This window comes from Electrona antarctica (assembly GCF_951216825.1).
Source record: "Electrona antarctica genome assembly, chromosome: 10".
Lineage (NCBI taxonomy): Eukaryota > Metazoa > Chordata > Actinopteri > Myctophiformes > Myctophidae > Electrona > Electrona antarctica.
Window position 1 is genome coordinate 46887378 of NC_136791.1, and position 26551 is coordinate 46913928.

The 26551-nt window shown below is 43.6% G+C and overlaps 1 protein-coding gene and 1 long non-coding RNA gene across 2 annotated transcripts in view; both read right to left on the reverse strand.

The window, feature by feature from the left end:
* The window catches only part of LOC306931558, a 67451-nt gene extending 62677 nt beyond the window's left edge, over nt 1–4774 (reverse strand). Inside the window, exon 1 of the long non-coding RNA XR_013791023.1 lies at nt 4419–4774. This is a non-coding gene — a long non-coding RNA (uncharacterized lncRNA). The remainder of the gene's footprint in view (nt 1–4418) is intronic.
* A 1008-nt stretch (nt 4775–5782) lies between these two features.
* Nucleotides 5783–26551, reverse strand: part of LOC306931291 (E3 ubiquitin-protein ligase NEURL1-like) — a 43398-nt gene continuing 22629 nt past the window's right edge. Inside the window, exons 4-6 of the mRNA XM_079512606.1 lie at nt 19573–20334; nt 9706–9855; nt 5783–9337 (exon numbers count right to left, since the gene is read on the reverse strand). Coding sequence (XP_079368732.1) covers nt 9093–9337; nt 9706–9855; nt 19573–20334 — 1157 coding nt within the window. The 3' untranslated portion in view covers nt 5783–9092. The remainder of the gene's footprint in view (nt 9338–9705; nt 9856–19572; nt 20335–26551) is intronic.

The window sequence follows — 26551 nt, forward strand, 5'->3', positions numbered from 1 at the left end:
GTACAGTCTGTGTGATAAACAGTCCATTGGTGTATATACAGTATACCAGTGTTTATCAAACCTTTTGCGCCCAAGGCACACCACATAGGCAAGTCAAACACTCATGGCACACCTGTTTTAATATACGTGCGCAATTACTTGCCAATTGGCAATTACTTTGAAAGGTGTGACATTCTGGGGAGCACATGTGGCCCCTGGTGCGGCTATTGTCATGGCCTGAACAGTGTTTGTGCCAAGTTTGGTGCGTATTGGAGCAACAGTGCGCCTGTAACACTATTGGCATATGGCAGACCCCTCAACAGTGTTGAAACGGTGCGCCTGTGGCATCCAGGGGCCCCATGTGGACCCTGGGGGCCCGTGACGTGGCCACTGGTGTCACACCCGTGTGAACTGAGTGGTGCAACTCCCCTCTCCCCCTATTCCAACTCCCCTCTCCCAACTATTCCACAATCTCCAAATGCTATATAGTCTGGAACTACGCCTCCCGAAATCCAGGGATTTCCGTTCACGAAAATATATTTTGAAATATCTTTACATTTAAAATGTTTATTTCCTTTTCTGCTAAGCAACAAGCTATATATGCTTAGGTGATTTCGATTTATATTAGGATACATTTGCGCGACTGCAAAGACGAAACGGAAGTGGGGAGGAGGCTCCACTTATATTTTACTCATGAATCATGATAAAGCTTCTGTTGCTCCAGACTGTATGACGGAAGCATTTGCGAGAGCAACAGTCTGGCAACACGAGACCAGTGGTGTAATGGTGATTTTTTTTCCCGGTACCACGGCACGCCGCGCGCACGCGCCTACAGTACATGTGCGCAATCTGCGCACATGTACAGCTGATATCCAGCTGATAGCCTAAGGTCGCATTCACCCCTCTAATTCGGTAGACTCGATGCGAATGGTTGCATCATTTTTGCATATTTAATTTGCTGCGTTTGCCTTCACACATCACACTGCGCTGTCATCCGCAGCAATTGGAAATGCAGCAGGGACCTTTATCAATGTGTTCAATTCATAAATTACACAGTGAAATCTATGGTGCATGTTAAAAATATACTCATATGAGTACTAATAGTTAGGACGTCACGTAAAATTACGGTAACGTGCATGCAGTGTGTCGTCGGGCCTCTCTCTCTCTCTTTCTCTCTTGGCATGGAATTAATCCGACCTCCGACGTTTACAAGTTCGAGATCAAAGTCCCTATTCCCCACACAGTGACTGTGACAGCACTCCATGTTTACGCACCACTACAGACAGACAGAATTTTTTTTTTCTTTCCGCTGCATAAAATATGCCTTCTCCGTTTCCAACTGTGTTTCCTCATCATTCATCTGCCACATTGTTTGCTTCATTTCCTTTATTTGATGCGGGTTGCAGTCACACCTGCAGTGAATCGAAGTGAAGCGAAGCAAAACCCCCGTTTTTTGGCAAAGTAGAATGCGGTTCTTTGATCCGCATCAGACTTCGATTGAGCCTTCACACCTGCCAAATGAAGTGCACTTTCCGACAATACGCAGCAGGATTCGTTTTAATCGCAGTAAAGCTTTCTGGTGTGAATGTGACATTAGCCTAGATATTGTTTAAATAGTGTATGAGTCAGAGAAGTATAGACTTAAAATAATGAGACAAACTTAGGAGGAGGAGGAATTCTTGTTGCGTGGAGAAACCTGTTGTTATGCAAAGTAGTAGCCATTTGATTTGAGCACGGTACACAAAAAAAGAAAGAAAAAGTCCTTGGGCTAAAAAACGGCCATAGCCGTCATCACAAATGTGATGAGGTCAGCACATTTGGGTAAGTGGCTAACTGGCTATTGCCATTTTTAGCCCAAGGAGTGTTTTCTGTGCAAAACTAATGCTAGGAATGGATTCACTCAACCTTCGAGGGATCAGCCTCCCATTTCGACATCCCGCCACTCCGACATTGATTTTTAATTCTTGGAATGGCCGCGGTACTTTACATTTATTTTCAAGGGTCCCGCCATTCCGACACGGGACATCGGGACATATTCGACAGACAACCCCCCCCCCCCCCCCCCTCTCCAGGCTCCCCAAGTGTCCTAAAATCACCTTAATAAATAAACTGAACAGATAATTTAGTGGATCAAATTAAGATTACATTCAAAAGACTGTTTTTATTCTTTGTACATGTCCATCCATCCATCTTCAACCGCTTATCCGTAGTCGGGTGAGGTCGCGGGGGCAACAGCTCCACCAGAGTGCTCCAGACTTCCCTCTCCAGAGCAACATTAGTGACTTCCTCCTGGGGGATTCCGAGACGTTCCAAGGCCAGTGAGTGTTTCCTCCAACTGCGCCTTGGTCTCCCCCGGGGTCTCCTCCCAATGGGACGTGCGTCGAGGTCCTCCCTAGGGAGACGCCCGAGAGGCATCCTAACCAGATGCCCGAACCACCTAAGCTGGCTCCTTTCCAGGCAAAGGAGCAGCGGTTCTACTCCGAGTCTCTCTCGTGTGACTGAACTTCTCACCCTATCTCTAAGGGAGATGCCAGCCACCCGTCAAAGTAAACTCATTCTGTGAAATGTTTATTGTCCGTGTATGTACAAGCTCCAAGTGTTGCGTCCACAATGCGTTGTGACTTGTGAGCTTGCAGATCTTCCATTTTGGTGTGCCCTGCACTCACCATGAATCCAAGGACTCCTCGCAATGGCCATTGGAAAAAGTTGAGATTTAACTCGTCACTCGTGCCATACTCAGGCAATTCACAACCAATTGTTATAATTCCAAGTTGTCTATACTCCAAAACAAACTGGTCAGGCTTCTACTTGGCCTCTCTCCCCGAACCCACCTCACCCCTGCCCACTTTGACAGGCTGGAATAGCTAGGGTTGACGACAGAGTACAGCATCTTGCAATGGGTCTGGTCCACAAGATTCGATACACTACCAAGATACCCATGTACCCATCTAAATACTTCCTTAATGTCAATGAAGTCCACACCCACAACACCAGAGGGAGCGCAACAAACCATGTGCAACCCAGATTCGGCACTAACAAGGGACTAAATTAATTTCGCTCCTATGCCACCAAAATGTGGAACGCCCTACCAACAGTCATTAGGACATGTGAATCCCTTGACTCCTTCAAAACCGCTCTCAAAGGGCACCTACGGACGGCTGCAATTCGAAACTGGCCCCAGTAAAATCTGAATCCCCCCCACCCACTCCCCTTTTCCCCTCACCCTATGTTTTTTCCCTTTTTGCCTCTATGATTTCCTGTTTTTGGCTATATAGAAGTGTATATTTGTATGTCTAAATGTTTTGATGAATTGAAAACGGTGGGCCCAATTGTAAACAAGTGTAATGCTTTTATGGTGTCGTCCACTCACAGTTAACAGTTTTTGTATTGAGTTGTGCTTGAAATGTACTGTAATTCTGCAAACTGTTAATAAATACTTCAATCAATCAATCAATCCATGAAGTATAAATATAAATAAATAAAATTATATAGGCTACCAATTTTCCCACTTTGAACAAAAAAAGCCTGTTGGCTGCCGGACAATAAGGAGAGAGTTATAATAATCAAGTTTTGATATGACTGATGTCTTCCTCATGTCCTGGGTGAGGAAGAGTCACTACCCAACAATAACTGTAACTGTGTTACAAGGGTTTGGATAATGAGGGACTATCACTATAGTCATCATAATCCCTGAAATATTTGCTTGTTTATCCAAAAATGCCTGTGATCTTATATATCGGTACATTAATTCATACAGGCTAGCTAGGGAATTTGAATGTTATCCAAACTCAAAATGAGTGATCCACTGGTCCTTCTTCTATAGGCCCTGTCAGTTCCATCCATTATCATTATCATTCATTTCAGTAACTTATTCAAATAAAATTATAAAACCTCTTGCAATGTAACCTCGCCTCACCAGGCTTTCCACCACCTCGGAGGAAATTGCAATGTAGTCCCCTTAGAAATAGGCAATGTACTGTAACATACATGATGGAGCTTCATGTAGCCATGGTTCACATGACACTATGATGACAGTCATGATTATGACAGTCAACATGTTTCAGGGCTAAGCCCCATATGATGGTGCCAAACAAAAACATCTACTTGGAGCTGTGCTGACTATTTCAGCATAATGTACACAAACACTGCATATATCACCTGAGCTAGCTTTACAATTTGGTTTTTGTTTTAATGCTCCTAGCATTTGGTTCACTTGTCAGCAAGATCCAGTCATCCAAATTAGATATCAAATCAAAACGTAGCTTAATTAGTTTATTTAACACATGACAGTGGCAGTGCCACACACCTTTCAGGGGGCGGGGCGGCCCATCCGAACAGCATGGTTAGTAAATTCAACGTGGCAAATCCCGCAGGTTCCGGTATGCATTTAATCATTAAGAAACGTAATCCTCCTTCCATGCACAAACGATAAACCTTACCTGAACTCCTGAAGTAAATCAAAGTCAGGTGCAGACGTGTTCTTCACCACCCAGCTCCCTTTTGTCCTCGGTCAACAAAACATTGCACATTCGCACAATTTCGCAGGCAATTATTGTCAGCAGCAGTGCAGTGAGTGCACTCCAGCATGTTGTGGTCGTGGACATTGGACCGCGTGTTTTAAATTTTAACACTATTTGAAAAACACAGCTTCGCTTATAAATTATAACATTATATTAGTTAGTGTCTGGTGGTTATAGTGGTGTGGTGAGCTTTCGGTTTTGTTTTGTTGTGTTTGTCTGTCTAGTGGGCTACTAAGAGAACGTGACGTCACCCCATTGAAAGAAATAGAGCACCGAAGTCCTGACGTCACTGTCAGTAGAGGGCGTCAGTCCCCAGGTTTGTGTACTTTTTATTTGCAGTAATCTCCATAGGGGGATTTTAGATCGCCTCATATAAGAACTGAACTGTGTTTGAAAAATAAACCGATCACCCCGGCATTTTCACTCATATGGATATGAAGCATCGACTGAAGGTGGAACTGTACAAATATACCCAAAGAGTAACAAAATAAGCGTTAGAAACGATTCAAACAACCCAGAGACTACATTTCCGGGTAGGCAGGGTGGCTGCATCTGCCCGTCGCACAACAGAAACCGAATGTTAATTACGTTTATTTTTATTTTATTGATATTTAATGTTTCGTAGTTAGTACGAGTCGAGTCACCACCAGTTGAGCTTACGTCAACGAGGAATCTCAGGAACGCAATGTGTTGACAGCTGGGCATGACGTATATTAGCAGCGACATTGCCTTCATATGTAGTTTCAAGGCTTTTGCGGCCACATTAATTCCATTTTCTCCAGAAACTGGCTGTATCAAATATGAATGGACATCATTAACGACGCACAGCCACTCCCCTGACAGAAAGGCCGGGGTGGTCGGTTTATTTTTCAAACACGTAGTTCTTATATGAAGCGACCTAAAATCGCCCTATGGAGATTTCACTGCAAATAAAAGAATACATGAACCTGTGTATAGGCGCCCTCTACTGAAAGTGACGTCAGACTTCGGTGCTCTATAGCGAAAAACTTATAGAGTATATTGAGCTGTCCCTACTCTAAGAGCTGTCCATTGAACTCCATTGAACGATTCCTTTGTCATTATAGTCATTCTTGCTCGATTCAATAAAAAATAATTTGGCGCTTGGACAACATTGGGTGGGCCCCCCACCCCACTGCCTCGAGATGGCGCTGTTGAGTATCAATCTCTCCAGCCTAATCAGTAGGCCCAGCCAGGACTCAAGAGCGCCATCTCGAGGCCGTGGGGCTAGATATTGCAATACGAAATCAAAGATAGTTAGAGTAGACCTTTAAAGCAGTTTTATTCAATGTATGTTGATCTAAGCACACAATCAATGAAAACCAATTCCGATTATCTTTTTCCAAAGGCCATGGGCAATCCTCTTACTTAAGTAGCCCAATGGTTTGGTTTTGGTCACATTTGAGAAACAAAATCAAATCAGAATGTCTACTCTATTGGCATAATTCATACAGTAGACCTACTGCTGTACTTCAACACAGATACTGTAGGATTGCAATATGGTCTTGACATGTGTTTAAGTGGGAAAATATAATTTCAATACAAAAAATATTTAGATTAGGTAAGCAAATGCTTCACTGTATTGTATTCCCATGTGAAAAGCATATTTTATAGTGAAAATCAGCTAAAACAAACATATTTACCTCGGTGGCTATAAAATAAGCAATACTTTAACAGTTTCATCTGACATGAACAAATAGTGAATAACAACATTGACAAAATAAATAAATCTCATAATGTACAGTTACTATATCACCAATATCATTTTTCTCTGTTAAAAAGTTTCATAGCATTTCATGTTTGAAAGGTCTCATTTGGTCAGAAAAACAAAAAGGGCAGAAAAATGAAAAGCTGGGCATTTCTCGAGCACAATAAAATTCCAGTATTATGCAAAGACACAGCTGGGGTCTGGCGATAATTAACGGCACTCAATACAGCAATTTAATACACTGATATTAAGCACACCAAAACATTTTCTCGGAAATCACACCATAACTTTGTACTTGGCTTGTGTGGGTTGTACATAGTTGTAATGTATATGTTGTATACTGCAGATTCGAAAAACTACCTGGATATTCTTCCCAATACACTACTGGTTCCTACAGTGTTGTAACTGACTCATTGCCAAGACTCCTCTTTTAAAGACTCTGTGACACTGATCCTTTAAAGGGAAACTTCACCCTTTTTGCAAAAATATATATGTTAAAGACGTTTAGAAGATTTAGAACACTTTCCTGGGTGTCTTTTTGTGTGTAATATGTGTTTTTAGATATTTTAGATGTTAGCAGTGAACCCAGTGTCTCTGATGTCATGGACACTGGGCTCACTTACTTCCTGGACTACATGTTGTCTCAGTAAGACAGCCCTCCCCCTATCCACAAGGAGGAGCAGTGCACCAAAGCATTATGGTAATTCTAGTCCAGGAAGGAAGTGAGCCCACTTTCGATGACATCAGAGACACTAGGCTCACTGCTAAAATCTAAAATATCTAAAACCACATATTACACACATAAAGACCCCCAGGAAAGTGTTCTAAATCTTCTAAACATCATTAACATATATATTTTTGCAAAAAGGGTGAAGTGTCCCTTTAACAATTTAGCTTCGAGAGTGGCGAGATGACACGAGTAAACACCATGGAGAATCACCACTTAATATCTCACAAATAATTCAATAACAAACAAAACTGGCTTTTTTTTTCTCTCTTTACATTTTCAGAGCAATAATGTATTATCATTATTCATGTGAACATGTCCACAGAGCTTCAAAAACATTTGCCTTAAAGACACGAAGCAGCACTCTGCAATGGATATGCAAATGGAAACCTTATACACACCATCCAACAATAACAAGCTACATCTTTGTCACCGACTGTACACGTGTGTGAATAGTATACGTACATGGTTCCCTCCCTCTTGTAGTCCCTCCAAATGTAAACATGGTGCAGCCAAATCCACTGTAATCATGTTTTGCCTACAGAGCTTATTTTTTTCAATGGTCTTCAAAACAACTATCTCCTGCTCTAATTTCTTTCCACTACTTTTCATTACATTACTACTGTCTGTCCATGTAGTACCGCACAGTTCTAAGAGAGAAATGTGCAATCTGAAGTAAGCAAACCCTTAAACTGGAATAATAAACTCTTTTTATGAGTACCTTATTATAACAGGAAGGTTGATTCATCATCCACGTGCGCTCTTTAAACATGAGCCATAAAAGAAAATACTACACTGTCCTTCAGTTGTTTATATTTTGGATGACTTTTCTCCCATTACACCATCCACCCACCAAAGCTTTCTAAAGCAGCCAGACACGGCAGCAGAGAGAGACTGGACATGCAACGCAGAGCCCCACATTTTTACAAGCCATCAGATGGGAGTTTTGATATATCCGTGGCGTGTCTCTGAGCAAACCGTTTGTCTTGGCGCTCTTGCAGACACGCAGCCAAGGTGCCCCTTCCTCCGCTGTGTCTCGTCTCTCTCTCTCTCTCTCTGTGAGAACACAGCGACATCCTCTCTCCACCTCCTCTCCCTGCTCTTCTATTGATTTACATCCTAGCTCACCGTGTGACCTTCTAAGGCGAGATCGTTCACACGTTTTCTCCTTCACGCAAGTCTGCCGTATCTGATAAAAGGGCACTGGTAAGCACAGTAAGCCGGAAATATACTGTGTGAATTATGCTTTTGTTTGACAAATAATATTATTATCTTCCTTAACCCTTAAATTATAATTACAGTCATTTATAATAGGTTGATTCCACAGCGTTCTCCCATGACCTCTCTCTACTTAAACCAACGGCCATTCCTCTTTGTTCCTCCTCGTTATTCCTGAGAGATTCCTTGCAGGATCCCAGATAAAAGTGTTTAGTGTTGATTTCTTTCCTCGATTTGCCAGGAGACTGACTCTAATGGCTGTCAACAACAACACGACCTCTGAGGAGTGATGAAGGGCAGTGCCTGATGGAATCAGCAAGATGGTTGTCTTCCTCACTGCCTTCACAGCTCAAGACAGCTCCTCCACTTTCAAGGCACCATAGCAGTGGTCAGTGGTGCTACCACCACCAGTGAGTTTATTGTTGTGCATTGAGTTAGAGAGCTTCAGAGTACTGCTCTATGGAAAGGATACAGAGACCATATAGGCATAGACAGTGGTCATAAGTAGACTCTCGGACTGGTCCTGAACAATCTGAAGTCCCCAGTTTGAGCATCGATATAAACCGTTTTATTTTTGTTGACCTGGCCATGTTTCAGATGACATATGTATGATCACCAATCAATGCTGGATCCTTATCAAGACACTACAGGCTGTTACCATGGTAAGACGTCCAAGGCTGACATACTGTAGACATACTGACATGACATACTGTGTAATTGTCATTTAATATAGATCTTGACTTCCAGTACCTGAGCGCAAGACTTCATGCACGAATGGCTTTTGTACTCTTTGGTAGGCCAAACTGCTGTCTTGGGAGTCGGGACAGTGTACCTAAGCCATGATTAGCACACACAGGTCTCAAGTCGATGTGTTGTGTGGCCCCCTGTCTTTCGAATGACTTTGAGGGCCTTTGCCACACTACTACGTACTTCGATAAGTCTTGATAATGTCTTTGATAGTCCTTCTGCAGATGGGGCAGCAAGCATTGGTCATCTTCTTGAGTTTGAGCCCACACTCGTAGCAGAGGCACATGTGTCCGCAGGCGTAGAGCACAGTGTCCACAGCGTTCTCGTAGCAAATGGTGCACTCGTCGCTCCACGAGCTGGAGAAGGGTGGGAAGGAGGGCGACTCCAGGTGGCTGGAGAAGGGAGAGCCAGGCGTCATGCCTGAGATAAACGACAAAACAGGGATACATTAGGGATGTGCAACTGTATGACAAGCAGATTGAGAGTGAGCAGTGAATAGAGAGATGGAGTGTGTGATCCTAAAATACAGTAGGCAAACATTTTGGGGCAGATTTGGGGTAAAACATTGATGTCCCCAATTAGATTTTTACTGCAGTTTCATAAGGTTAGGGTTAGGAAGGCCAATGAGTTATCTATAAGTGCTGTTGGGTGTATAAGCGATATGGGTCTGGGTAGAAATATGATCTAAGTACAACTGCAATCAATTTCTTCATCTTCCCCTGCAATGTGTATTCGCCGGTGAGAGCTGCCTGAAAGTGGCGCCTGAAACAGGTCGAAAACGAACAAACCGGTGGAGCAGCTGTAGGTCATCTGGTAGCTGGTGTTGAGGTTTATGTTCAAGTGTGTGTCAAGGTTGGTCTCCGAGTTGGATGCGTTGGGAGTACAGGACGGGGAGCTGGGTACTGATGGGCCTCGGCTGTCCGGGTGCAGAGATGAGCCTATACATTGGAAACACAAATGTAAGATTTCACTAAAATGGTCAGTAAAATGGACAGTTTCAGACCTCAACATCAAGGGCTAACCCCCATTAAAAGGGGGGGTTATAACTTTTATATCGAGAAAAAGGGGGGGGCTTTACGATTTAGTTCTGTCAGAAAGATGGGGCATTAAAGATAGGACAATTTGAAAAGATTATGTAATGTTACTTTAGACCGGAAGGCACTATTAGCAACCCGTAATGATTGGGAAATGACTTGCTCCAAGTCTATGAATGGATTAATTACATTTTGGCTCAGAAAGTCTAAGATTGGAACCATATTTTTGACAGAAGGAGGGCATTAACTTTCTCTGCATTAAAGGAAAGGAGGCATTAAAACGGTCAGAAAAGATGTAAGTGTTTTTTTCAGCAAGAAAAACATGGTTTCTTTGTCCCTGCATGCATCTGAAGGCTAAGTGCTGAAATACATTCGTATTTCAACTGGAGCTGTGCATCAAAAAGCAATGGAATTGATCCTTGTGAGAGCAGACGCCAGACGATCAAGTGTTTCCAATGTTCTAGTGTCAGCAACCGAACATCTTTTTACAATGTTTTGGCTCAAGCGTGTTGTGCCTAATTGACTCTTCTGTAAGCAGCCGTACAAAGCTCCTGAGCATCGACAGACAACATCTGTAATCTCTTAACGCAGAGCCCCAACGCCATAATGGTGTAACTGGAAACCACTCACTGCACTGACACATCCGCCAGAACAACCGATAATTAGCAAATAACGCATCTCCTCATGTGTCCCAGTCTCTCTCCCTGTCACACATGCACACAGCCATGCACATTACATACACACTCAAACACAAAGTCTGTGTTATCTTTCTGCAGATGGCTCTGTGAGTCAACGGTGTGTGTGGGTGAGTTTACTGTACGCGCCTGTGTGGTAATGCACTCTCACCAGGGACCCCCGCCCCACCTCTAGCCCCCATCATTCCTCTAGCCAGTGTTATTTTTGGCAGCAGATTTTGATTTTAGTTTTAGTCACATTTTAGTCACCCGGAATGTTTTAGTTAGTCTAGTTTTAGTCGACTAAATATCATACGATTTTAGTCGACTAAATCTACAGTTGATTTAGTCGGACAAAATGTATTTTGGCGGGCCTTGGCGCCGTCGACAATTTTTTTCACTTGCTGAAAATAGCTGATCTACAAGCCCACAACGCGTCGCGGGTATTTTCAGCATGCAACTAATTGTAAAATGACTTATACTGGATCTCTTGTCCACTAGTCCCTTCCTAACATTAGTTTCTAGTAGTCTAGTTTTTAATTTGTTGTCGAAATTGTCAGTATATTTAGTCTTAGTTTTAGTCATCATTACATAGCTTAGTTTTCATTTAGTTTCTATTTAGTTTTAGTAGACGAAATCAACACTGCCTCCAGCTGCACTGTAAAGTAGCTGTTGTCTGTCCAACACCCCCCCCATCCTCATCCAGCCCGCCCACCCCTATGGACAGTACCAGACCATGGCCTTTAGCCCATTTTGGAGCGGGGACCCCTTTTGGTGTTAGCATTATGTTATGCTTTAGCTATTGAAAAATAGCAGATTCTGCTATTTTTTGAAAAATCGAAGAACGACTGACATAGAAACATAGCTTTTTCAGAAAACTGTCAGGATGTAGAAGACATTTTTAGAATCTGATCTCAGGTCAAAATGGGTATAAGCTGTCCGTCCAACACCCCCCATCCTCATCCAGCCCACCCACCCCCATGGACCAGACCATGGCCTTTAGGCTGACTTAAATCACCTCATCTCGTCTCACAGGTCTCTATGCCAACTCCAAAACCCACAGATTAGTTTTGCCCTACTGGCGTCCGCCAGGCACAAAACATTGTTATTGTTTACACGTTGTCCTTCAGCTGTCCCTGACAAAAATACTTGGCTGGGCCAGTAACCTGTGGCATGGTATCTTCCATGTGCTAAAGTATTTAACACATTTTGAGCTGAGATCAGATTCTAAAAATGTCTGTTTGAAAATGACATTTTTCTGAAAAAGTTTCTATGTCAGTCGTTCTTCGACTTTTCAAAAATAGCAGACCTACAACCTCTTAGCGTGCCACTCGGTGGCGCGCTATGAGCTTGTAGATCTGCTATTTTTCAATAGCTAAAGCATAACATAATGCTAACACCAAAAGGGGTTCCCGCCCAAAATGGGTTAATGCTGTATTTGCAATCTAGCAGTGCACAAATGTAAATATGCCCATCTCATGACTGTGTGCTCACTTAACCGATCATATTAGATTATAATCAGCATCAATAATTGATAAGAGGGGAGGGGAGGGGTGGAATGGAGGATATTGTGTGATAAAAGACCTACATAAATATGGTCCACAAATGTGCCCATCCTAAGGTCAAAGTGCACTGTGTAGGACACACTATTTCCCTGAGGGCTGGGGTCTTTTGTTGTTGTTGTTTTTTGAGTGGTGTAAACCACTCCTACAACTGGCTTTGTTAGTCTGTCTGTCTGTCTGTCTGTCTGTCTGTGCACAAAAAATGAGCACGGTTGCTATGGTCACCCAGTTCACACGGGTGTGATTTCATTACGTCAGACATTATGTCAGACCACAGCTGATCAGTCTATATGAGACCTTACACCACTCAGTTCACACGGGTGTGATTTTTTAGACCACGCCAGCTGCTGTAGTCTAAAAAGTCTCAACCTGAACCTACACATAAATAAAACTACACATAAATAAACATCATGGGTCATTTGATATGCAGGGCAGTGTTGTTGTTTATCTATTCAAAATGGACAGAGACCTCTCCTGCAATCTTTGGTTGTCTTAATTGTTGTCTAAAAATGTATTATCAAATGTCTTGGATGCAAATAATAAAACCAAGAACCCAACATGTACTGTGCATATAACAACAAAGCAGGCCACTGTTTGTGGCTAATAGCAGATATACTAAATACATTTCTGCGTCATCTGTTTTTCAATCAATTCAACAACTTGTGTAAATAATATACAACAGTTATACCGTGCATATACACCGTGTAGTACAAATGAAAACAACTCCCCTACTAAGACCTTCTAAACATGACCTTTGTGATAGAGCAGCTGTTAACGGATATCCTGGTCGTCCCCTACTAATAAGAGAACAGATGCCATTCATGTCTATTCATACATCCTTTCATCTAGGATAGCTTTCACCTTCTGTCATTATAGTACAAATTCACCCCTAGGACCAGGAATGGGAAGCCTACGAATGTGCGTGGGTATGTGCAGGCAGTATACACTATGAAATACTGAGTGTTAACCCATTTTGACCTGAGATCAGATTCTAAAAATGTCTTCTACCATCCTGACAGTTTTCTGAAAAAGCTGTTTCTATGTCAGTCGTTCTTCGATTTTTCAAAAATAGCAGACCTACAAGCTCGTAGCACGCCACTCGGTGGCGCGCTATGAGCTTGTAGATCTGCTATTTTTCAATAGCTAAAGCATAACATATGAACTGCCAGGATTTTGATGCGTATAAGAGGCTTCTATATAGGGGTTCCCTGTTCCCAGATTAATGTAGCGTGGTTGTAGCACCCCAGGGGGGTCCCCACATGATGGGGGGGGGGGGGGGTAATCAATAAACTACAATAAAAAAGGCCAACATTGTGAAAATAGCCAATCTACAAGCTCACAATGCCTCGCAACGAGAGGCGTTGTGAGCTTGTAGATCTGCTATTTTCACAATGTTTATCTGTGGAAACGAGTCAAACAAAATGTATAATGCCTCAACTTCTACGATTCCAACTTCTACGATTCCACCCCCAACCTGTCAGGGTGTGTGTGTGTGGGGGGGGGTGGTGCCCTGTTAAAATATGATTATTTTAGGGGGTTACGGCCTGAAAAGGTTGAGAACTACTGGTGATAATGTAGCACATTCATGGTGGCTTTCATCACATGCTTATCAAATGCAGGGCTCTCTGCTCTCTGGGTTGTTTTTTTATGTCCAGCTTTTGGTGTGTGTGTGTAAACACAAACTTTGTCCTACACAAACATTAAATTCCATTGACAATTTTGAGTGTTTGTGTAAACACAAACATTGCGTAACAGAAATATTGAAGATGAAGGCGAGGACGCAAATTCTGATTGGCCGGAACGAGATGATGTATGATGATAAGAGCGCCCCTTCTAATTCTGTGTTGGCACTGGATTTAATATTTTGACCAATCTCATGCTAAAAACCACACACAGAGGGGGGGGCCTGCATGGAGGCTCAGCCAGTTAGTGCATGGATAGTTTAGTTATCTCTCTCTTGGTTTCCTCTCTCTCTCTCTGCACTGACCAATCTGAAATAAAGCATAAAAGTACCTTTAACCCATTTTGACCTGGGAACGATTCTATAAATGTCTTCTAAATCCTGACAGTTTTCTGAAAAAGCTATGTTTCTATGTCAGTCGTTCTTCGATTTTTCAAAAATAGCAGACCTACAAGCTCGTAGCGCGCCACTCGGTGGCGCGCTACGAGCTTGTAGATCTGCTATTTTTCAATAGCTAAAGCATAACATAATGCTAACACCAAAAGGGGTTCCCGCCCAAAATGTTCCCCATATAATGGGGAAGCTGAAATGCAGCAACAGCTAAAACTCACTGATCTTTTAAAGTGACGTGAACGATTAGAAGAATCTCAATATATCTAACGTTACTAAATGGCTGCATGGAAAGCGGTCGTCGACTCCAATCTGTTCCATCTCACACACAGCCAGGGACAACCGTGTCACTTTGCTAGGTGGCTGCACGTTTCCATGGCAACCTGTGGCTGAGCGGGTGCAGTGGCTGAGTGGGCGAGCCAGAGAGACATCACAAGTGCACTCCCCCCGCGAGCTGGAGTGGGTAATGGCTTGAGAAGCCGCTCGTACGCACCATATGAAACCTACATGCAATTACATTTTAATAATGCATACGAAGGAATATGTGTGCAGCCGCCTCCGGATGGATGATGCCGGCTGCTAGGGAGCCCACGCAAGATAGAAACCTCAACTCTATCCCAGTCAAACAGACTACAAGGAGAGCCGATGAGAGGGAGAGGAGAGACAGTAGAAACCTCAACTCTATCCCAGTCAAACAGACTACAAGGGAGAGCCGATGAGAGGAGAGGAGAGACAGTAGAGACAGTTACATTTCCCTTTGGCTTTGAAAGTGAGCGAATTGAATATAATGATAAAAAATGAAAATAATCCATTGGATTACTTTTTACTTTTTTTTTTACTTTTACTTTTTTTTTTTTTTACTTTTAAATGTTTTCATAAGAGAGGAGACAGTAGAGACATGCACATTTCCCTTTGGCTTTGAAAGTGAGCGAATTGAATATATAATGATAAAAAATGAAAATAATCCATCGGATTACTTTTTATTTTAGGAAACTTTCCTTTCCCCTTCTACCGTCATTTAGCTTCTGTTTAGAGATCTGCCCAAAACGTTGAGACTCAGGGCCCTATTAAGCAAGTGGAATCTAATTACATATAATTTTACAGTTTTTAAGACGTGGGGGCGTGTGCAATGTCATATTACAATTATGGGCCAGGTAAGAAGCGCTTTCGACACCCCGTGGTGTGAGCAAAACGGCCTTGAATTAGTCATGGGAGTGTTTCAGGGAGTTTTGAGGCTTACCCAATGAACATGTCCGTACTATTCTCTTTACGACACCAGCTGATGTCCTCATGGAATGCGCCCTTTTCGGCAAGTGGTATTACATTTCTGCAGACTGGCACCATAGACATGACATGACTTTGTCACATTTGGGTTAATTATTCCTATTGCACTGCATGCTGTCACCTTTATGCCTCAAAAGAACAGATCCACAAGCTGTCACAGCCATGTTGTGCATAGCTTGAGGCCTATGTCTCTATTTTGTTAAGTAACTTGCAGTGTTCATTGGAAAGTCATTACAGCCGCGCAGCCATATGCTAAGGGAGGGAGATATACGCACATCATCACTTCATTTGTTTCTGTTCTAAGCATGAAAAACAGCTGTAAAAATCTTTATTCTAGTTCATTTGATTCATAAATGAATAACTAAGCCTTTGAAATGGCACCTACCTATACCTTTCAGATCGGAATGGAACTGCGAGTAGATACGCAGCATTGGCTGGCAAATTGGCAATCCATGCGTAATGTTCCCAGAATCGTCTAACCCCCGAACATACAAGTTCGTTTGATATTGTTTAATTCGATAAAAATAGAACCATATACCATACAGCGATTGAAAGCAAGATTCCTAAGGAATGTGGGGATTTTTACATTTTAAAAAACGGCTGAGAAATGAGAGAACCATGAGTGTTTATAATATCAAATATTATAAGAATAATATGAAAGACAAACGGGCTGTGAAGAGCTCAGCTCACCATCCCGACAAGGAGGAAATATAGCCTATAGTGCATGCACGTATATGCACTGACTGTTGCACACACGCTCTTTATTTGTTTCTATTGAAAAACACCAGTAAAATAACGTTTATTTTATTTTATTTCATTCGAGTCACGACGAAGGAATGAGTTGAAATGCCATACGTGCGCCATGCGTATTGCTGCGGCCCCAATGTTATGGTCTTCGCTCGTAGCATTTTATTGAAGAAGAATTGAGTCGGGTGTGATATGGCATATGAAAGCTAACTTCCCAGTGATTATGGAGATGTTTTAATTTTTTTTAAAGGTTGAGAAATGAGCGATATATGACCCTTTACAATCTCAACGTTTGAACGTTTGAGCGAGAAAGCTCGTCTCCTGCTGTTGCCATGTCTCATAGAAACAAGTAAATAGGTCTCTAAACATACTCCCTAAAGAATCGCATATAACAGGGGTCTGCAACCTATTTTAAATGAAGTGCCATGTTTTTATTTTCTAGATAGTGAGTCTGCCATATCAAGATTCATTTTAATGACACCACATTAAAATTTCCAGCATTTTTTGATTGTCCACAAATAAATAATGAATAAAGTTCTTCCTTCTTTTTACATATTTTCTTGCACATTGTTATAATGATCATTATAAATATATATCCCCCTGCAGTCAGAGTTCATAGTTTTAATGAATGAATGTGATGCATTGTGAGCTGGTAGATCTGCTATTTTCAAAAGTAATCTTTGAAAAAAGTGACAATTGTGGAATATTTTTGAAAAATGTTATTGAAACATTTAAAAACACAAATCTGTCATGGGGCTCACTGGCTTAGTTGGGCAAATGCATTCATCTGGGGGTCCTTGACATGGGAATGTCGCTGTGTGAGGATCACTGGTTTAAACAACATTAGGAGAAAAGCCCAAATAAGCACTTTAGAAACAAGAAAAGCAACCACAACTACCAATATTTACAAGCAACTTTGCAGAAAAAGAAGCCGCTTATAATAAACAGCAAACAGACATGGCAACACTCCAGCAGCACTCCAGAGCCGCTCAAGTGTAAAATCAAACAGTGCTTTTTGCTTTTAAGACGTGGTCAGACCCAGGCGGAATCGGTATGCGCTGAGTGTTTTTAGGTCAAGGGGCTTAATAGCAAGTAGCGCAAAGCGAAAATAATTAACATATGGACACTCCCCCAATGCTAAATTATGCAGGAACGTGGTATTCCATATGAGTGAGCGCTCACCACGGCTTCCATAATACGAAAAGGCGCAGAGCGAGGGCGAAATCTGTATTACCGCATGGGTTTTTCGTCTTGCTTAATAGGGCCCAGAATCAGTAACATTAACTTGGAATGCAAAACCAGAAAAGAGCTACAGGGCTTGTAAATAAATGAATAAGCGCACATATTTTTGACTTAAATGCAGGCAGCATGGCTTGATTTGGAAAACAAAATCAGAAGCGTTACATCGTTTCTTAGATTTTGGAGAAAAATATTGGATTCTATTAATTTCTGTACAAAATCAACTTGCAGAGACTTGAAATTAGCTTGAGATGCATGTACAACACTTATGGTATCTTCATTCTTTGTCAAAAGCACCGATTGATTTGGAAAGCTGATTTATGAATGAGTGAAAAGTCAACACTGACATTTCAAATAAGTTTGGTAGTGATTTAACCCATTTTGGGTGGGAACCCCTTTTGGTGTTAGCATTGTGTTATGCTTTAGCTATTGAAAAATAGCAGATCTACAAGCTCATACAAGCTCATACAAGCTCTACAAGCTCTACAAGCTCGTAGCGCGCCACTCGGTGGCGCGCTACGAGCTTGTAGATCTGCTATTTTTGAAAAATCGAAGAACGACTGACATAGAAACATAGCTTTTTCAGAAAACTGTCAGGATGTAGAAGACATTTTTAGAATCTGATCTCAGGTCAAAATGGGTTTTAATGCCCATGGAGAAAATGTAAACAAACACTCATACAGAATACTGTATGACTGAAACTGTAGATGATGTATTGATGGTGGCAGTGATCCTTGGTAATGGCGAGAGGGTTGGTGTGGTCATGAAAGGTGATATGAAGGATTCCACAGTTCATATTGACCCTCCACCCATAAAACGCTGATGCACAGTTGATGTGCTGACTGCTGACTGGGACGCTTTTTTTATATTTTCCACTCAAGGCACTATTTTCAGAGTCAATAAATCAATGAAATGAAATAAAAGCCTTTTGTTGATTTTGCGTCCATATACTGTAGAAGCAAGCCAGCTTTCTATGAGGCAAACGAGACAAATATGATTACTACTGCATAAGCAAAGGCACATCTTCAGCAAATAAAAATGTTTGTTTCACCTCATAAACATCAACAGAACATTTCCTTCAAATCCAAATAATGCATCCATCATTACGATATGCAATTTCGCAAGAGTGATGACATTTAAGCCTTTGTATCAAAGTTAGCAGAAGCCATAGGAAAATGTAGAGATAAAAAGAGTACAGAAAAATGATCTACCATTAATAACATCCCCTTTCCAAGGTCAAGCTAACTAAGGTCAAGCTAACCCCACAATAATCGACTTGGCATCTTAACGCCACATTTGAATCAAGGCATTAATCAAGACCTGTATTCACAGGCTCATGCAGGATTGGTAGAGTATGATGTATGAATGTATGATCATTTTTGTGTTTGTGCAAATGTCTCTGGAACAATGAGCAGCAACAATGCGTGCGTGTACGTGTGCATGTGTGTCCTAGTAATTGAGTGTATAAACAATTCCAGAACTGTTGATTGTTATAAATTATTTCATGATCATGCCATATTAACATTGTATAAAATCTCTCCTGGAATCAAATAACAAGTGAGTTGTCAGACATTCTTGAGTTTCAGTTTATCAAAGTTTGCATTCATTTGCAAACTATATGGGCGGAGTTATAAATGCCAAGAAAGATATACGCGATGATAAAAAGCCAAACACAGAAAGAGATTTCATGTCGTGGGTGAACTGGAATCCAGCCGACCCAGTTCGTTCAAGGTCCAGAGGCTCTACTTCTGAACGGAAGGAATTCAGTGAAACACTCACACAGCAGTGTTATAGCAACATAGGTTAACTACTTCTGTTTGTACAAACTTTAAACGCACGTCGCACACATTATTACATTCTCCAACATAATAAATGTGACAGTGGGCTCTGCAAAACCATTGATTTATTCGCTGCTTTTATGATGCTATAGTATAGTTCATTACACAGTTCATTACACTGCAGAGACTTCTATTGTACTTTGTATTAAGCATAATCTCAATTTCCCTTCTGGGATGAATAAAGCATCTCTCTCTCTCTCTCTTACCTAAGATCCTGAGTTGTGTGATGTTGCCGTGCAGACCGTAGAACATCCACAGAGGCCTGGAGTTATCCACGCACAGCTGCATTCCCGCACTGACGCCATTATGGCTCATCACCACCTCCCCGTCCACGTTCACCACAAAGCCCAAGATGTCCCCGCTTTGGAGCGCCGCCGCCTGCACCCGGCTCACCGCCCAGAACTCCTTGCGGTCGACCAGGGCGTCCGGGTTGTAGGGCAGGTCGCCGGGCCTCAGCACGGCGGGGTCGCACGACGTCACGCCGTAGGAGAGGGACCCGGCGACCCGTGCGGCGGCGGCGGCGGCACCCGCCTTGGACACCTTCACGAACACCGTCTCGGAGCAGCGCAGGGGGCGGCTGGTGAACACCAGGGTCCTCTCCTCGCCGCGCGGCTCCAGCCGAGCCACCGTCTGCTCGTCCAGGGCCGTGAGGTGGGCGCCGCGTACCGGGTGGAAGCGCAGGTCGCTGTCGGACAGGGCGGGCAGCAGGGAGCATTGCTGGGAGTTCTGAGAGTTTTGCGGCACGTGGCAGGAGAATGAGGAGGAGACGCTGAGGGGCCGTAGCCTCTCCTCCTCCTCATCATCGTCGTCATCTGCGTCTTCCTCCTGGAGGTCCTGATGCTGCTGGAGGCTGAGGTCACACAGGCTAATGGACAGGCGAGAGTCGTCTCCGTCCCGACGGATGGAGGTGCGGTGGGCAGCGGTAAATGACCGAGGACGCAGGCAGTCCAGGGGAACCATCTCACTGTCTATGGAAGCACGCACGCACACGCGCACACGCACACACGCACACACACACACACACACACACACACACGTTAACTCAACAATAATTACCGGAGTGCTTGAAGAGCAGAGCATAACCGTGAACAAAAATCGAATCTAAAAGGTTGCACACCTATTTTCATGTTTTTCTATGTGTTCTCATGCAGACCGTTAGCTTGTTGTACATTCATCGTCCAGACGTCCGTACCTTAGAGTATATATTAATAGAGACGGCACCGGATTCCTCCTCCCATCCACTTGCATTAAGTTGCTCAAAAGCACATGAGGCGATTTCACTCCTCCTTCCGGGTAGGAGCAGAGTGCATTCTGGGATGGATTGGACCCAAACACATGAACGCGCTGCCGTTGACTATCATTGCGCCGTTTGCACGCGTTCACGTATGAAACATTCGTTCACGTGTCATGGGCCCAATAACATGAACGTGCGCAATGATAGTCAACGGACCAGCGCTGCAATGACAAATTAGGCCACTATGTCCATTTCGCCTCAGGGTTTCCTCCGGGTGCCGTCTCTATTAATATATACTCTAAGGTCCGCACACCATTAACCGGTCACTGCACACATCAGAGGCACGGCCGTGATCACAGTTGAAGCTAACAGTACAAAAAACATTGTGAAGCTCAGGTGTGTAGTGGACACTCCAGTGATACCCAGTGTCAGAGTCGAGCCTGTCGCAGCTGAACCACATTCAAACAGGGCTGTCACGATTATATGATATGTCACTTTGACGATGAATTGTCACACAGATAATTGCGATTAAACATTCCTCAGGGTTACCATGTGTGCATTATCATGAAAAATCACACCCGTGTGAACTGAGTGGTGCAAATCCCCCCCCCCCCTCTCTCTCTCTCTCTCTCTCTCTCTCTCTCTCTCTCTCTCTCTCTCTCTCTCTCTCTCATTAGCAGGCAACAGTGCAATACTATCTCTCTGTCTCTGTTTCTGGCACAACAGCGCCCCTACTGGTACTCATGAGTCACACATGAGTCACACACAAACATAGGTTAACACAAGTCACAAGTCACACATTGCTGTTCCTTGGAGTGGTTGCACCACTCAAAAAACAAAGCTATGGGGACAGTCAGAGTGAGACTTAGCGGAGTGGTGTCCTGTCCTGTGTGCTTTGTATGTACAGTAGGCATGCCACAACTATTATTGTACAATACATAATCGCCTAATTGAGATAATCGCCATTATTTTTGCATAATTGTCTTTTCCACGTTGACATTTTTATTTTCAATCATTTTCAAAAATAGTGGAAATAGCAGATCTGCAAGATCAGTTATTTAATGTTTCCTTAAAAGTTATTAAATATGTCAGTCATTTCTTTAGGTTATTTGTCAGATCTGCCCTCATGTGCAACTTCAAAGCCTAAAAAGCCAAACAGAAATAGTTTTTTTTTTTCATTATGTTCCGGTGTTCAACAACAAAAACACAATTAAATGTTTAAGGGGCTGGAGTAGGAAATGCAGACAAATTTAATGACATATTATTAAACAGGACCACGTTGGAAATAAGTGTTTCATTACGCTTTTATCATGTGTATGTCGTGGGTTTAAGTTATATTGCGTAATTTGCATTGATAGTTTGTATTTCTTTTACCAAAGTCAAATCAAATCAAACCACGTGGCTGTAATATTATAAAAGGTTGTTTTCTAGTGCAGCCAATATACCCCTTTTTGTTATGACCAAGAGCACGCACACATTCCTAGACCTCAGCTGCATCCACTAAGCCAATACAGTTTCACCTCTTCTATATATTTACACGCAACATGCAAACAAAAGTGATGCATCAGTTGCAACATTGAATGGTGCACGCAGCACCCGGATATTAAAAATCACACCCGTGTGAACTGAGTGGTGCAACTCCCCTCCCCCCCCTCTCTCTCTCTCTCTCTCATTAGCAGGCAACAGTGCAGCACTATCTCTCTCTCTCTGTTTCTGGCACAACAGCGCCACTTTTTCCCCTGCCTGTTTAGCTGACGAAAACGAAAATCTTAAAACGATCATAACTCCCGATCTAAATCATCCCGTCTAATTCTGAAAATATATCCTGTGTTTGACGGCCTTCCGCGGTCCAGTCGCTAGTCGCGATAGATTTAATCGTACCTCCCGTTGTTGTCGATCGACTCTAGAGTGGTGTGGCTATTGTTAGCTGCTACACAGACATGCACAGCAACTTCCGGTGCGCCGGTAAAAGTGGTCCGGGCGCTATAAATGATGGGCACATGGATGAAATGGATTAAATAGTTCCGGGCTACTAAGGTGTTAACACACGGTTAACACGGACATTGCTGTCAAAAATGTCTCACTCCTGTAACTAAGATACTGTATAGCTACTCTGTAATTGTATCACATTTCTATCGGTGCTGTGTAAGAACTCATAAATAGCCTTCACTCGTGCAACCGGTTGAACACAAAACCACGTGGGGAAGATCAACGTTATGTAAATATAACCAACCAGGAAATGTCTTGGTTGTCCTGGTTGGTACAAATGGATCCGCATCGTAGCATGCTTAGGGAAAACACGTTGCCTGGCCCTCCAAACATGGGCTAAAATTAGCCTGATTGGGACATTTGAGAAGACTGGACATACACTGGGCCAAGGAATGACAAACATGATGGCTAAAGCTAGCTGTGTGGCTCTCAACCTCTCTCCCTCTCTCTCTCTCTCTCTCTCTTAGGTATCCCGGGTGGGAAATAGATGGGGAGGGAGTGTGAAAGAGAAAAGGGAGAATGAAAAACAGATAGGGTGAAGTGAGCGAGCCGGCAGACAGAGTCAACCTCACCGCCGCCCCCCTCCTCTTTATCAACACAAAGCAAGCACATCTCCGGCCCCACCACAGATAAACTGCTTGACCTTAATTATTTCCTCAGTCAGAGTGTTCACAAACAACCATGAGGGTCTTATTATTAGCAAGGCTTATCATCTTCAAGGCATGAGTTAGCCCGAGCACTTTGGGGTTCCCAAGAGATTCTCCTACTACTGGAGCTCCAATTCATTATGAGAACTTAGAAACTGTGGTTTAAACTGTGGAAAGGATTGTGACACAGGCTTATACAAGCCGTAAACATTCTGAAAGATATGTGTCAGCGTAAAATATAATGTTTATTCAAGAACCCGTTTGTATTGTATGCACTGCATTGTGTGTGTGTGTGTGTGTGTGTGTGTGTGTGTGCGTGCGTGCGTGTGTGTGTGTGTGCGTGCGTGCGTGCGTGCGTGCGTGGGTATGCAGATATGCCCTCAACCACCTACATCAGCTTCCCCTTGGCGACAGAGTCACCTTAAAGTTTAAAGTGACGCTCTGTTGCCACGGGGAAGTGCTATTTAAAAGATAATTAATGGTTTATACCGTATGTCCGGGAACCCCTTTTGGTGTTAGCACTATGTTATGCTTTAGCTATTTAAAAATAGCAGATCTACAAGCTCATAGCGCGCCACCGAGTGGTGCGCTACGAGCTTGTAGGTCTGCTATTTTTGAAAAATCGAAGAACGACGCTTTTTCAGAAAACTGTCATTTTCAAACAGACATTTTTAGAATCTGATCTCAGGTCAAAATGGGTTAACACAATTAATGGCTTACAATCTTCTATTAAGTTCTGATTTGAGGCAAGAGGTTTTTGTTGTTTTATTACTGTTGACACTAGGCCAAGTACTGTATGAGTACAGCGTGGTAGCGAAGAGCTTAGAACTGGTTCCTCTTTTAGATGGAGTGCCCTGAGTCTTGTTGTTTCCCCTCATTAAAACGTCAATCACACACAGGTGTGGGCCTGCATCCTTTGTCCTCTGAAGATTGTTTGTGGTTTATTGTGCCAGAAAAAATTTAACGCTGGCATTCAGAGACATTCACCATGGCCTCATGTGATGCCCCTTGTCTGTGCCATCCACTTTTACGGCGTACATTGGCAACGTGCCAGTGGTTTTATAATACAATGTATTAAGCATTAAGGGCAATTATATTCTACTTTGAAACTGTAATGTTAGTGAAGTCCTTGAAGTATTCTGAACGGCAGGAGAAAATTGTCATGACAATACATGTTGCAGGCACGGTTAAAGTGCCCTTGTCAAATGGCTTTGAACAGTTCCAGCTACTCAATCTGTGGAATATAAAGCATCATTTACATGAAGACAAACACACAGCTAACTCACCCTGTTCTCAGGGGTCAATGACGTCTTAATATTACCACAGGAGCCGTGAGAAAAACGAAATAGAAAAAGCCTGAGAACTCCCCCAATAATGCATCCTTGTTGACAGTTTGGGAGGTTAGGGAGGAATTCCTTTTCTAGGAGGAGGAAGGAACATGGAGAAATAACCCCTACCTATTCTGAGTTTACTTTCTCTTCAAACAAGGGAAAATCCACCAGAGAGTCTAAACCAGGGGTGGGCAACTTTGACGATGGAGAGGGCCACTATATTTCCACACTCACTCCCTATAAGGCCATATATTGCTGTCGTAGCAAAAATAGCCGATCTACTTTTTTGCTATTTTTGAATTGGAATCCTGAAAATTACATTTTTTACGTCATTTCAAATGCCTTTAATTATACTTGTGTTGAGCATTGAGCTACTCATTTAGACTGAAGTAATTACAGCGGGTCATGTTTGCATGCTGTGGAATTGTAAACAGCTGAAAGCAATAATATATCAGTATTCTGACATTAACCTGAGGGCCGCATTAAGTGAAGGTGGGGCCGCGTGTGGCCCCCGGGCCGCCAGTTGCCCACCCCTGGGCTAAACTCTAAACTCAAACCAGTAAAACAAGTCACTGAATGTAGACACAGAGGGAACGGGGGCCGTAGGTTATCGGACGCGGCATCCTGTTTCTCTTCGCAAACATGAATGCCGTTAGAACGGTTCACTTATCATAGCTGTAAAGGCCTTTTCGATATCGATGTACCGACAGCAAGCCTTACCCTCTTCAACTGTATAGATATGAAATCATGCGTCAATCATCCAAAAACCACCAGCCTGTCAAATCCTTTTGCAGGACGCCAACGCAAAGCTCAACGCATGAGTATCATTCTGGACTGATACTGATCTCAGTGATTCCATACATTCAGTGGCTTTTTTGAGTGGTGCAGCCACTCCCTTACGGAGCTATGTGTGTGGCTGGGTGTCTGGGTGTCTGGGTGGCTGGGTGTCTGGGTGTCTGGGTGTCTGGGTGGCTGGGTGTCTGGGTGTCTGGGTGGCTGGGTGTCTGGGTGTCTGGGTGTCTGGGTGGCTGGGTGTCTGGGTGTCTGGGTGTCTGGGTGGCTGGGTGTCTGGGTGGCTGGGTGTCTGGGTGTCTGGGTGTCTGGGTGTCTGGGTGTCTGGGTGGCTGGGTGTCTGGGTGTCTGGGTGGCTGGGTGTCTGGGTGGCTGGGTGGCTGGGTGTCTGGGTGTCTGGGTGTCTGGGTGGCTGGGTGTCTGGGTGTCTGGGTGTCTGGGTGGCTGGGTGTCTGGGTGTCTGGGTGTCTGGGTGTCTGGGTGGCTGGGTGTCTGGGTGGCTGGGTGTCTGTGTGGCTGGGTGTCTGGGTGTCTGGGTGTCTGTGTGTCTGGGTGTCTGGGTGTCTGTGTGTCTGGGTGTCTGGGTGTCTGGGTGTCTGGGTGTCTGGGTGTCTGGGTGGCTGGGTGTCTGGGTGTCTGGGTGGCTGGGTGTCTGTGTGTCTGTGTGTCTGTGTGTCTGTGTGTCTGGGTGTCTGGGTGTCTGGGTGTCTGGGTGGCTGGGTGTCTGGGTGTCTGGGTGTCTGGGTATGAGCACGAAAACAACATGGTTGTTTTCACCATCTGTGCGCAACCTAACGCACACACAAACACACACGCACGTATTAACTGTATATATGATGCTTTTGGGGGTGCCAGTACATTACAGTGACAGTACAGTGACAGTACAGTACAGTACAGTACAGTACAGTACAGTACAGTACAGTACAGTACAGTACAGTACAGTACAGTACAGTACAGTACAGTAGAGGGACCGACACACGGTAACTCTGTCATTTCCCAACCGTTTCGGACGCAGCGCGGCACGCCGGAACCGGCCCGGCCCCCTGGGCGCGTTCCTGGGGGTTTGGAACTACCCCCCCCCCCCCCCCCCCCCCGGGAACCCCCACACGGAGTTGCACCACTCACTTCACACGGGTGTGATTTTTTTTAACCTTTGACTGCAGCAGCTGTGACTCAGACGTTGCTGTGCAGT